The 13903-nt window shown below is 43.8% G+C and overlaps 1 protein-coding gene across 1 annotated transcript in view; it reads left to right on the plus strand.

Moving 5' to 3' along the window:
* Positions 1 to 1547: 1547 nt before the first annotated feature.
* The window catches only part of cyyr1 (cysteine/tyrosine-rich 1), a 202762-nt gene continuing 190406 nt past the window's right edge, over positions 1548 to 13903 (plus strand). Inside the window, exon 1 of the mRNA XM_085803275.1 lies at positions 1548 to 1556. Within this exon, the coding sequence (XP_085659401.1) occupies positions 1550 to 1556 (7 nt within the window). The 5' untranslated portion in view covers positions 1548 to 1549. The remainder of the gene's footprint in view (positions 1557 to 13903) is intronic.

Below are 13903 nucleotides of genomic sequence, written 5' to 3' on the forward strand. Positions count from 1 at the left end.
TCTACAGGCGACACCAGTCAAAGTGAAGTAAAATAAACACCCATAATGTGTATTTTAGACTATTTTTTTGTATTAGTCTGAAAGAAGACATGTTATGGAAGCAAAATAGCCCAAAATCTCAAAATTGATAAGTGCATGAAAAAACGATGTTTTTGCCTGCCGTGTCTCGCCTTAAAGTTGCATAATGCTGCTTTGATGCTTGGCACAAGCTGACAAAGTCTTGGTAAGGCTTTTTTATTTTATATTAGATGGTGACAGTGAAGCAGCAACACGGCTCTTTAGATTTATCAAGGAGGCTGCGTCCATCTCCATCCAAAACAGTGCAGACTAAATCATTGATTCCCAACCGGGGGTCAGAGCATCGGTCTGATCGAACACTGTGGACCGTCACAGCACTGGAGAGGAGTCGACAGGGCACAGACAGCCAGTCGGTAATGTTGCTGCAGCACCTGTGGAGTAGAGCCACTCCTCGGTGCTGAAGGGGCCCTCAGAAGAAAAACTGAGACAGTGGCCCTGGAGCTGAAAGCCGAGCTCCACACAAAGAACTTTGCGGCTGAATTGTGGACACTCTGTACAAGCTGTCGTCGATGATGTGCACCGTCTTTGTGCGTGTTGCTATGCTGCTGCGATTTCATTTTAATGTTGGTACTCGTCTTAATTTCCCCATCTCATGATTTCCTGTATCTCTCCTTCTCTGCAACTTGTCTTGGGTCTGATGGAGGCTTTCAGTCCTCTCTTTGACTGTCCTCCAAATTATTATATCATCTCTAATCATTTCTGTGCAACACTTAGTTTGTTTTGCTTCAAAATCCTGGCCCGGAGAAACGCTTTTCCTGACCAGAATCCAGGATCACGTAAGAGTGCATTTATCTGTCTTGCAATGTCGACTCCACACCAGTCACGACTCACTTCTAAATGGTTGTACATGTGTGTAGGCTCTGCAAAAAACTCCCTCCCGTTGAGCTACCCACACCTGTATGTGACCGTGACAGAGAGTGGAAACAGCAGAGTCAGAGAGGATATATCTTTTTCTCTCTTTTTTTTTTTACGCTTTCTTTGACTTAGTGGAGCAAAAGAGAGAAATAACAGGATGTGTTGATAATAAAAGAGATAGATGGAGAGGCAGACAGAGGGAGAGAAGGATGGATGGGAGGGAGAAAAAAAGCAAATGATCACCAGACCTGTGAAAAGAATCAGCACTGCTATGAATAAACATGAACAGCTCAGCCCACGCCGATCTCTCCTCTTTACCTCTCTTAAATACACATAAACATATCAGGACTTACACTCTTTGTTTCCTCTCTTAAACTCTCTCTTACGCACTAAAAATGCACAAGCGCAACCTTCGTTTTCTCATTAAACTCCATTGTTTGCTTCCACATACAACATACAACAGTTGCTGCAAGCTTTTCAACATTATCCCTGAATGCATCCATTTCAGGCAGGACATTTCAAAAGCTAAGCCGAAGAGAAAAATCAATTGAGTTCAGGCCAGTGCTATTATTTCTTTATTTATTTATTTGATTTAACTTTATCTGTCTGAAGGGTCATGGCATGTGCTTCTTCCTCTTTTGTAAAGCATCAAGGCCAACGGTGAGAGCGAGCGAGCGAGCGAGTTTGGCTTTCAAGATTTAAATAAACACACAAACACTCATGCGCGCGCACTTCTCTTTTAGAAAAGTAGGATCTTCTCCTATCAAGTGCTGCTGTTGCCACGGCAACGGCTGGAGAGAGCAGTCATAGGTGGGTGGCGATGCCCGGCAGCGATCCGTCTGGAGGGCTCTCATTGGCCTCTCCACGGTTTCCCACAATCCCTTGCTGCTATGAACTCCTCACCACCACCACCATCACCCCACCACTCTGAACCCATCTCTCTCTTCTAGTGTGACCTGATGAGGTTCTCGTTGGTGAGGAGGTCAAAGAGGAAAGTGTGTGTGTGTGCGTGTGTGTGGATCAATACGTGGAGATGATGCAATCATTTGGCAGGAAACAATAATTGAGATGTTGGGGAGTAAGTTTAGAAAGAAAGAAAAGAGAGTGAGAGACAGATGGAGGCAGGTGTTAGGGATGTGAGTTGAAGTGAACAAAAAACTTAAAGGTGCTGTGTGTGAGTTTTTCCAACTAGTCGCTACTACTTGTATACCGACTATTAAAGATGTAGTACGTATATAAGCTATAAAGCTGTGTATAACATTGTCAAGGTCTTTTGTGTTCTTTCAATAACAGCAGAAAAAACATTACGAAGTGAAATAACATTTGTTAACCTCATTAATATGATAAATCATCTATTTGTGAAGCAGCTTCAGCTCATTTGTTACCTGTATAGTTTACAGTGACTGCTGCAGACAGTTTCAGACCATTGTGCAGGATAATCAAGGAAAAATCACAGCCTTAAACCGGCGTCAGAGCTTTTCTATTGAATTGAGTCTGCATTGCATCTCCACGTAGCATTACACGAATAACATGGCGCCCCGTTTTCATCATCTGTGGCTTTAAACTCATGTTGAGTTTCTTTTTTTGTCTGTGTTTTTGCTTCACTTCTCCAACATTGTCCACTTTCCCTAAAGTAATTTTGCCACAGGCGAATATATTTGGCTTAAAACACATGCTGTAGCTTATTGTGCTGTGCTTTTAGAGGGCTGCATATTGTGTTTCTCAGGTGAAGATGCCAGGAAGTAAATTCCATTTTATACTTGATTTAATGGAGTGAATACCAAGGTGAGCCCAGTGATACGGTACAAATGCTCCGTGATCTCCAGCTCTCTTCGAGTCTATTTGAGACGATTTCTTGAATGTATTTTTGTTCCGCCATGGTTTCCCACAGCGGGGTGGTCAGCCGGTGTCCAGTTTCAGGTAGCTCGGCTGTTCCCAGAACGTGAGCATGCAGGAGCACGGGGAGCCATACCGGGACACTATGGGATCAGTTAAATTCCCAGCATTCCTCACATAGTCCCTTTGAGGGGAAAGCAAATAGAGAGGGGTTTAACAGCCCCCCTCTCACACCTCCACACAGGCCGAGGAGGGGAAACGCAGTGTCTGCATCGGGGCTTATCACAAGATAACAGCAGTACCATGCAGGGCCGGGGTCAATTCCCCCTTAATTCACTTACAGTAGTTCAGGGGGAGGATTTTCTTTAAGAGGGTTCACACGTATAAACAATGAAGTTTCTAATATCATGTGAACTGCAAGTCAGAGTCGGAATTAACCCAACTGTTACGGCGTAACGCAGCACGCTGGACATGTAGGAATTCCTTCCTGAGTCACATGTAATTTGGTTGGAGAACATATCGATGTATTCCCAGGAGTCTTGGGGGAAAAGCACATGTCCTAATTCGATTGGTTATAGCTGCGACCTTATAGCCGAGCACACTGTGGTCCTATAGAGCTGTGTGACCAGGGGAGCTCAGCTGATGTGTGGGTGGTCAGCAAGCTCAGAGGGTTATTGGCTGGAGTTAAAGTAAATATGGCAACACTAGTACACTGGAAAGTACAATAGCATCTCAACTAACTGGAACATGAAAACTTTTTGATTCGTTTTCTTTGAGTGGTGGGGATCTGGAGTGTTATTCCAGTGGTGACCTACCGGTTTTCTCTGCAACATTCACCGCCTGTTGTGCCAATTAGTGTCAAAGTTACGAAAGCCTTGATTTTCCTGCCTGTAGGTGGCTCATAGTGTGATCTGCAGGTGTCGCCCCGCACCTGTTACCTCTCTTAGCGGTAGGTGAGTCATATTGGACTGGACCGTGCAGTTTGCAACTGGAGCTCCACTATTCGGCCTTTTTCTCAGATGCTTTTCATCAATGATCTTGTTATTTTGAAATGTAGCTCCACAAACAGCATTTACCAGCTATAATAACCCATTAAAAGACTGTAATTTCATGTAAAATAAACTAGCAGAAGGGGAAACGACTGACTTAAAGTGGAGCTGTGGATGATTACTGAGATGCAATCAGAGCCTATTGTGCTGCCCACAAGCAGAAGAGGACTCATCAGCCGAGTTAGTCACAATTGGAATGTGGGTTTAGTGAATAATAAGCAAAATAAGTGTTAAATTCAAAAAAAGGGACTCAGTTTGGGAAACACACATTCCCTTACACACAATAACAGGATATTACACCATTATTCAGCTTTGAGTGGACGTAATTATGAGTATTTACACAGATAAGTAAACATTTTCACAGTTTCCATATCAGCGACATCCACCCAGAAGGCAAACGAACAACCACAGTCACACATCACCCAGATAACAGGAAACTTTGTTGTCATGCTCGACCTGCATGTGCGATACTGGATATCCTGATATCGCCTGTGCTGGTGCAAAGGGATGACATCACCCATCTGTGTCAACACATTATGTGGAATGAATCGGAGGACAGTAAACTGACCAAAAAACTTCATCAACACTTGGTAAAACGATAAAGAACACACACACCATGACACCTCCCACGCTGTTTGATTGACAAGAGATCCCTGGGAGGTGCAATGCAAACAGCCCGAAATGGATGAGCTCAGAGAGCCAGACAGAACAAACACGCCAAATAAACAATATTGAGAAACTGGAGGATCACCGGTTTAAAGGAGAGTTACACACCCACATGACTTTTAACCTGAAAATCAACCAAGTTCGTCCAGCTGTACAAAAGCTAATGTGTCCTTCAGCACACACATGGTTTTAAATGGCATTTTATTCATTCACTTTTCCCACCCAGTTTCTTACTGTCACATGTTGCGTGTGACGTGCTACACAGGACAAGTAGTGTGGCATTGGAAATGTTCACACAGAGAATCCAGGCACAGCATCTGTGAGTGTGAAATTGCATACCACATACTGCATACCAGTTACAAATCAGGATGCAGCAGAAGCAGAGACACAGCAAACTGCTCAGCGCATTAATCTGAAGTCACAGTGATACATCTGTTAGCACCGTCTGCTCTCTTCTGCAGTGTGTTAATTTTGTTTGTTTTAAACTTTGAACTTTCCGAGGCAAGAAAAATGGATGAAGAGAAAGAGTTTAAAAATCTCCTCTTTTTTTTTTTTTTTACCCCATGAAATGAGATGTTCTTACTTTTCTGTTCTCTTCTGCCCCCTAGCGGAGCATTACAGGAATTACAGCAGCTTGTTGCTGAAGTGCCAAGGTTGTTACTGTGCAGTTTAACGCCTGCAGCAGCTCAGCACTCAGACTGAAGACAAACACTATGTGCAAATAGTTAGAAGTGTTTGTTTTACTGTGCTTGTGACACCAGACGGAAAGAGTTTTCCACTGAATGTGTGCTTATGCAATTAAGCAATCAAAAAATATCCATAAAAAAAAGAAAAAAGGTGTGTTACACCACTTAATACTATCCAGAATGTGTCGCAATGGACCAAACAGCAGGAAGAAAATAGATCCTAATGCTGCAAACCAGGTCTGGTGGTTTTGCAGATATGGATTGGAAACTTGTCTCATTGACCCTGATACAGACTCTGACGTTCTGCCTCCCTCTAGTGTCTGTAGCAAATAGAACAGCGCAGATGGTGCAAATGATACACAGATGGGTATATTGATTTATTTTTATCCATTTGATCACAAAAAGTTGGTTCAACCAAATTCTGCAAAAGGGTTTATGGTTATAGGCCATTATTAAAAGCAGTGTATTTGATCTTCTGAATGATTCATACCTCACTGTCTGCAGGTCTGAGGTTTTTTTTTTGTCTATGTATATTATCCCAGGGCACTGTTATCATTGTTGGATGATTTAATTCAATTCACCTCTATACCTCTGTATTAGGTGAATAACATGGAATATCAAGACAGAACTGCCTATTGATAGCAGCACTTTATACGCTCAGAGTGTATCCCATGCATGGTTGGAGGATATTTCTGTCTTTTAAATTTTCCTATTGAAGCTCATGCATCTTAGTGCTGGGCCGATCCATAACATCTAACCCATCTGCTTCCACTGGAGGGCAGTATACCTCTATACAAGCCCATTCTTCTCTGCACTGTTTTCTCTCTCCTCTCTCTTTCTCTTCTTGTCACTCCTTCATGAATGTCTCCCTCTTTGATCATATTAAGCCTCTGCTCTTCGCACACACTGAAAGTCACTCGATAGGCTCTTTTCTGAAACAAACTCCGCACAGATGCCTGCCAAACACAAACCAGCAGCGAAGGTAGAGACAAAGCTGCCGTACACAACACCAAAACCACAAACACATGGGCCCTGGCTTTGTGTGCTGGGCCACTTCAGTCAGGTGCAGGGATGAAGACACTCGTCTGCGGTGATCGCAGGTCACACTCGGTGCATCATGACTGCAAATGTCATTGTATTTTCTATTTCTACAAGCCACAAAATGCACCTCAGTCATTTTAATTCACACCAGGCGCACGCAGTCCTGAGCCAGGAGGGTTTTTGCGAAAGCTTTGCTGCTGAGACTTTCTCCAGCGTTGATGCTAATAGAGACTGATGGTACTGGGATGTTTAGTTCCTCGTCTCCTCTTTAATTGCCTTTCTCAGATGTCAGAGTGGCATCTTTATGAGCGATGATTATCAAGACCAAAGCAACTGGCGAGTCAGCATCTGATTTTATCTCAGCGAGCAGAACGTAAGACGAAAGGGGCCACAGCTAATCCTTGTCTCGGTGCAGTGCTTTAAATTTAACTGAGATTTGCTGTGTTTCTTACTAGACGGGATGTTCTGGCCTGGAAGATTTTGTTAACTTGAGTCATGGTCTCATGCGTCAAACTTGTGAGCTGCTGGTGCATCCAACAGGAGACAGAGAATTTAAGGTTTAAGCATGTTTATTTATCCAGTCCAGTATCCAACCTGGGCTGAGGGTACACTCGTATTTGCAGGAACAGCCTGGGAGAGAAGCTGCAGGGAGGGATACACACAACACACACACACACACACACACACACACACACACACACACACACACACACACACACACACACACACACACACACACACACACACACACACACACACACACACACACACACACATATACACACTTTCACACCTGGGAGCTGCCCAGTACAACCACAGCCTCACTCCGCTGGCCACAGGTCAGTCCCAGGGCGACTGCACTGGACACTGTTTCTTTTACTTCCACTCTTTATCCCAGTGTTTACACAAGTCCACCTCTCTGACTGCTAAGCTGCTGCAGCCAGTCCAGAGAGGAGTCATTTAGTCTTAGTGTGGCACTAAAGAAACTCTCCGGTGGCAAGTCGGAGCCTGTTAACCAAAGCAAAGATGGCGCACTTCACATCAGAGCCATCCATTCATAAAGTTCTCAGTGATGCAGTGTTATGTAGAAGGGCGGAGGGGTAGGGAAGTAACAATTAAACTAAAGGAACAGGCTGGTAAATAAATAACCACAATCCAACCAAAAAAAACAAAAACCACCAGACACAACTCCATGAGCTCTCACGCTCTGTCGCGAGCCCTTTATGGGCCCAAGCGAGACTCTGCCTCCTCCAGCATTTATACTCCGGCTCCTGACTGAATGATGGAACTGGTACAGGTGCCAGGTTACCTGCTGGAGGAGAGAGGAGTGAAAACCCGTATAAGAAGACTAGATGACTCACCTGACTCTGCTGCCCAATGGAACTGCGTCACCATACGGCTGCCATCTTTGCTCAGTCAACATAACCAGAACTTGTTTTTGACCTATTTTCAAACGGTTTGGTATACAGTTATGATACTGCACGAATAATTTTAATCATGTACTTTTCTTTGAAAGTATCATGCAAATAGTTAAAGTAATAGCTATATAAGGACAAAACTTCACAGTTATGAGTAGTTTTTTAGTGCAGATGACTGGATCACCCATCTACTGCCCCACCTGTGAGTTACCTCTGCACGTAGTGACAGTCCGATCCAGCCCCTTGTGCCAAACTACCAACGGGCCCACACACAAACAAAGTAGCAAAGCACATAACACTCAGAAATGTGAAATTGCTTGCAGATTAAAGTAATGTAACAGTCACAAAAACACTTGCACTGTTCAGCCACTCAGTCTCAATCAAATCAAAGCATTCTGCATGATAATCAAATATGATTGATTAAAGCTCTGATGCGGTTGGGTAGATGCTCATCTCATCACCATCTATCTGTGACGTCTTGTAACAGAAAGGGCAAAAGTCTTTGACTTCAAGTCTGGCAGCTGATGAAAGTCCACAGGGAATACATGTTTTAAACTTTCAATAGAATATGAGGTACCTGTTGCTTGCAAGTTGCATCACAGGTTTCATCAGATCAGAGTGGGTTTTCTCTGTAATCTGCTTGCTGGGTGTTATGATCGTCTCAGAAAAGTATGCAAGCCTCATTTAAAAACAACTGGCTCAATGTGGCCAATCCCCACCCATCTGTCCCTCAAAGTAGATTAAATCCAACGCTAAGAATTTTGTGTTGTTACCATTTCAGTGAGACCACACGGCCCAGTTGTGGTTCTCAGTCTGTGGCCTGTTGGGAGTCCCAGGACAATCCAATAAGCCTCCTTTAAGAGTCAGACGGGCTGCAGACCTCCAACCTCAGCTTGACTGCTGCAGTGGGAGACGCTGCTAACCCACAATCATAAAAGTCAAGCTTCTCATATAATGTGACAGACTGAATGTAAACAAAACAAAGATAAAACATGTTTTCTTCAAAAGGGCGCTGGCTGGCTGTTTTTCTTTTATTGCAAAAGAAAAAGATGTTGTTAAAAAAAAAGAGGAGTCATGCAGCCAGAGCAGCGTAAAATGGGTTTTCCCAAAATTTGCGATATTGGCCTGTTTTGGAAACTGACAAGGTTTCAATTTCAGAGCGAGGAACCATTCCCCTGAATCAGACCCAGGATTAAAGAAATCTAATTGAAGGTGACACCGTTGGTCAGGAAAAGATGAGACGTACAATGCAGTTTGTGATGAAGAATTCACTGTTTTGTCTCAGCTGCTTTCCATCAGGTGCCGATGACGACATACTCGTCTCAACTCCTCAACTCAGGTGTCATTTAAACATACAAAACTATAATACATACTTTTATTTTTTATTCATTCCACGCACATCAACATCCACCTGCCAGGTGTGTCCTATCAAGGTGCTGGTTACACAACAGGTGTGTGAATCAATGTGTTTTCACCTGTGTGATGCTGAATCTAAGATTGATTGATGATTATTAGGACGCCTGTGGAGGGAAGTCTGATCAAATGACTTGGTGGGAACTTTTATATTCAGTGCAGTGTGTGTGTGTGTGTGTGTGTGTGTGTGCATGTATATGTGTGTGCTTGCTGTCAAGGGGTCATGTGAGCGTGTCTCACTGTTTCGGGCTCACAGGCTAAAACAGCTGTAGATTGTTAAGATCAGTCTTGCGTTAGTAGAACTGTGGGAGGAGTGAGTGAGTGAGGGGGAGGAGAGGTGTGTGTGTATGTGTGTGTGTGAGGATGGGGTCTCATAAACCCAGAACTTGGCCTACATTCAGCAAAGCACCAAGAAAAACAATAGCTTCTATCATATTCAAACACACGCACACACACACATACACCTATTTACTCCATTATGGTCTATATCCCAGTGGTGGTCCTATCAGGTCATGATTCTTCTTCCAGTGAATCCATCAGACCTTTTAAGTGTGTCCTGGCTGTGACTAATTCCTGGGATATGGTTAACGTCATGCTGATAAATTTCCTGGACAACATTTTTCATTGACACTAAGTTTTTAATCTTTTTCTTTTTTTCTTTTGAACAAACAGATACAGCTCAAGCAGACAGGGCAGGGATTAGTTAAAACCACAGACTTTGGTCAAAACAGGAATAAATGCGAGTGTATCTCCAGTGGGATGAGCGTCTATAACTGAAGGGGAGGGGTGTGTGTCTGTCTCTGTGTGTGTGTGGAGGGGGTTTGTTTTTGTGGCTAGATAATGGGAAGACGAGGAAGCGTGCGAGTGCGTCTGTAGCTGTTTGTGCGCACATGATGTGTTTTCAAGACCCAGAAAAGTTAAACCAAGCGGAGAGAAATCTTTTCCTATCACTCTGAATTTTACTACAGCCATCTGCTGCTGCTGCTGCTGCTGCTGCTGCTGCTGCTGCTGCGACCAGCTACAAACAAAGAGGAGATCACTTTGTTGGGGAGTTTCAGGGAGTAGAGAACCGACTAAGGTCAGAAACAGTCAGGACGCGATGTTCTGTTCTCCAAAACACTGAAATGGGTCAAACTGACTTGTTCTGGTCCAGTAAGTGGTCCCTCACCCCACACTTGATGCGGAACGAGACGTTGAACCGGCTCAGGTTGAAGCGCACTGTGCTGTCTGCAGTTACAGTCAGACAGTTTAATTGGTGTGAATGATACACCGATCCCCCCCTCCCCTTCTCTCTCTCTCTCTCTCTCTCTCTCTCTTCATTTTGTCTGGCTTCATACTGAAGGTCTCTTCTGGAGATTATACACAGTTGTGATCCAGTAACACATAAAGTGAGACATCAAAAGCTTTTACTGCTGTGGACATTTTCTCTCCTTCTAGTCTCTTTAATAAAATGTCTTTTGAATCACAGTGTCATTTTTTTTTGCTGCTCCCTGTTCAACAGTTCAAATGGAAGAGACACAAAGTGTAGATGGGATGTCGGTTTTTTCCACGACCTCTGACCTTTCCCCTGTGTGTGCATTTGAGATATCCCAATAATTGAAAACAGGAAGACTGAGTTGGCATCATGCATTATCAATAAATCTATCTATCGGAGGTTGAAATCTAATGAGGTCAAAGTTTATAAATTAGTGTGTCTGTCATTGTGTGTGGTTTCCTGGCACAATTTTGATTGCATGATGCCAAACACATGTTGTCTCCACTCACCTGCCAGTCGTCTCCCATCAAGCCGACCTGTGTACATATACATTCATGTCTTTGCACACACTCCCTCTCTCCTAACACCCTCTTATGACTGTGCACAAATAAACACTCTTTAAATACGTCCTGCTTCTCTGCATTTGGATCCAGATAATTGACATTATCACCATCAGTCAATGTTAAATCTTGACTTGTGTGTATTTAATGGCTACAGGCCTCACTTCCAATCATAATGCTTTGTGTTTAATCTGAACTGGCTCAGCTGTATGGAGGTGGATGGTTTGTTTTCAGTGAGTCAGGCCTTTTCTCTTTCTTCTTTTTTTTCTGCTGTGACAGACAGAGAATAAGAAACAACGTTAATGATGGCACTTTAAATGTCAGAAATGACCGTGTGCTGCGTTCACACACCATCTGTTGAAATGCTTTCCACTGCACAGAGAATGTCACCTCATGGCACAAAACCAAACAAGGTGCAAATCCCCTTAGAGCAAAAGAAAAAACAAACTCCTGCAGTGTCACCAGAATTGAGGGTTTATGGGAAATTTTGGTAAGAAACACGAGCAGCGCCGACACCGCTGGCACCAAAACTGGGCTACAAATTTCAGCTGTTGATGGAAACTTCACCAAGATCATTCCGCTAATTTGACAATGATGCATTAAAAATGCTACATGTTGCACTTTTAACTGGAAAGCGGTTGTGTCTAATATTGTTAGCGACGATGTCCCCATTTGAGGTGAAGAATGAATCACAGTCGTAGTAACACTAATGCCTTCGCTGTTCGCCATCCATGGAAAGTTCACGTTGGGAATTTCCAGTTAGGACGGGATGGTTCGACTACAAGCTTGGCACATGGCCGCCTCGTGTGGTTTCTTTTTCTTGCTCTTTTCCTTGCCCACATAACTGACCTACAAATGTGTGTGAAATTTATGCGCATGGTGAATGTGACCTACTCTAAGAGGTGGAAATGTGCCGTGTCACACTTCCCCTCACCATAAAGCATTTATTACCCCAGATTAGTGTTTTGACAAAGGTTTGGAGGTGTCACTCGCTGCAAATCTTTTTTTTTTTTTCACATATTTTATTATGACATATCAGAAATCTGCTTCTTGTTTGTGCCTGAGTCTTAAAAATCTACTTTTTCTTTGTTCGTGTTTACAGCACATGCAGAGGGAACCGCAAGTATCTGATATGTATCAAGAGAATATTTCAAAAATTACTACAAATACACGGGTAATTGGGAACAGATTATAGTGTTTACATGCCCGTATCCCAACCCTGATCACTAAATCCCAGTAAATCAAGCTTTGAAGATCTGCAAGTTCCTGTAAATGAAACAGAGCAGAGGACTCGACTCCCCTGCATCGCATCTGAAACTCACCAAATGCACCCGCTGACTTAAAGAAGAACAGTGGCGTCCTCAGTGGAGGGTTGGGTTTTTTTGAGGGCGAGTCGTAGGTCTGGGTCTCTGGCAGCGGGGATCACCTATGCCTGTTTGGCTTCTCTCCGGAGAGGAAGACAGCAGTGACTTTCCAGCCCGAAATGAGCGGGCGAGCGAGGCTCTGTGCTCCCACTGTGCGACAACGCCAGTCCGACCAAAGTCAACAAGGCCCACTGTGTGGATGTAACTAAAGGAGGAACAGGAGGCCCGGCGGTGGACGCCTGCGACTCCTGTGTGACCACACAACGCCCAGAATAGAGCATCATAAGCATAATGGCTTCATTCATTCATCCATTCTCCCAAACACACTTCCACATGCTTTTACTTTGTTTTGACCTGGTTTGAGCGCCAGATTCGTGGTGTTTCCCGCATCAGGGAAATTTAGAGAGAAAAGTTTCCTAAAATCACTTGCAAATACTTCACTGTGATTGTTGAAACTTCTCTGGCACTCATTGTGTTGTTCTTTGAGGAAAAGTTCACCCATCTGGCAGCTAACCAGAACAAAAACAACCCTATAAGCCCACACACACACACACACACATGCACATGCACATGCACACAGGTACTGTATTTCCTATGGGGGCACATTTACACAGAGAGCCGGTTGGATTTATTTTGTAGGAGTAGATTGATCACAGAAAACCCAGTATGCATGCTTGCACGTGCGTATGGGTGTTTGTATGCATATGTCCAATGATGATGTATGGTTCTCCTTTCTCAAAGCATATGGCGAGTCATGGCAATTAGGCCGACATCCCACACAGAGATCCTGACAAGGAGGAAAAACGACGAATCAGTTGTCAAGGCTGCAAAATGGACGAGTTCACCCCAAACTGCCCACATTGATCATTTTCAGACGTATTTGCGTTCCTGCGTGGCCAGCTCGCTGCAGCCGGCCGTGCGGTGCAGCAGGAACATTTTCTTTCTCTCTCTTTTTTTTTTTTTTGTCAGCCTGCGATTTGCCATTTTGGATGATTTTCATGGATTCCTCTCAACCGCTTCTCCTCTTCTTGTTTTTGTTCTTTTCCAGCTCATTTCACACACTGACAGGCTGCACCCGTGCTTCAGATGAGAGGCTGAGCGAGAGTGGCAGGACACTGGTTGGACATCAAGTGTGTGTGTGTGCATATCTGCGGCATTTTGCGCAGGCTATCTGGTTAGCAGTGTCAGTCTGTGCAACCAAGCGTTTCTTCATATGAGTGTGTGTCTAGACGAGGCCAAAATGTGAGCGTGTGTGCGAAAGTGGGTAAATTGGTGTATTTGTGTCTGCCCGTCTCTGCTGTGGTTTTTCACAGCGTCATCCAATCAAATAAAAACTTGCAACCTGAGAATATTCCAACATTTCTTTGATGCTTCAGTGAGTGAAGTGAAGGAAGGTGAAGTGTCACTGGCAGCTCCGGAGGATAAATGGGCTGTTAGGCATCTATATGTCCCATAGAAGAAGCTGATTAACACTGACAATCCCTAAAGACATCTGTGATACCCATTATGCCACTAAAGCGCCCATGCAGGTAAGGTGGTATACTCAACCATGACCTGTGTGATAAAAAGCACTTTGTGTGTGTTTATGTGTGTAAATCCACTTCCACTCTGAGCTGCAATAAGCAATCTCTCCCATTGGCAGCTCTGAGTGAATAATTTCACATTTAATTGCAAAGTGAATA

This window comes from Trachurus japonicus, chromosome 2 (assembly GCF_045865225.1).
Source record: "Trachurus japonicus isolate A0001 chromosome 2, Traja_1.0".
In the NCBI taxonomy this organism is placed as follows: domain Eukaryota; kingdom Metazoa; phylum Chordata; class Actinopteri; order Carangiformes; family Carangidae; genus Trachurus; species Trachurus japonicus.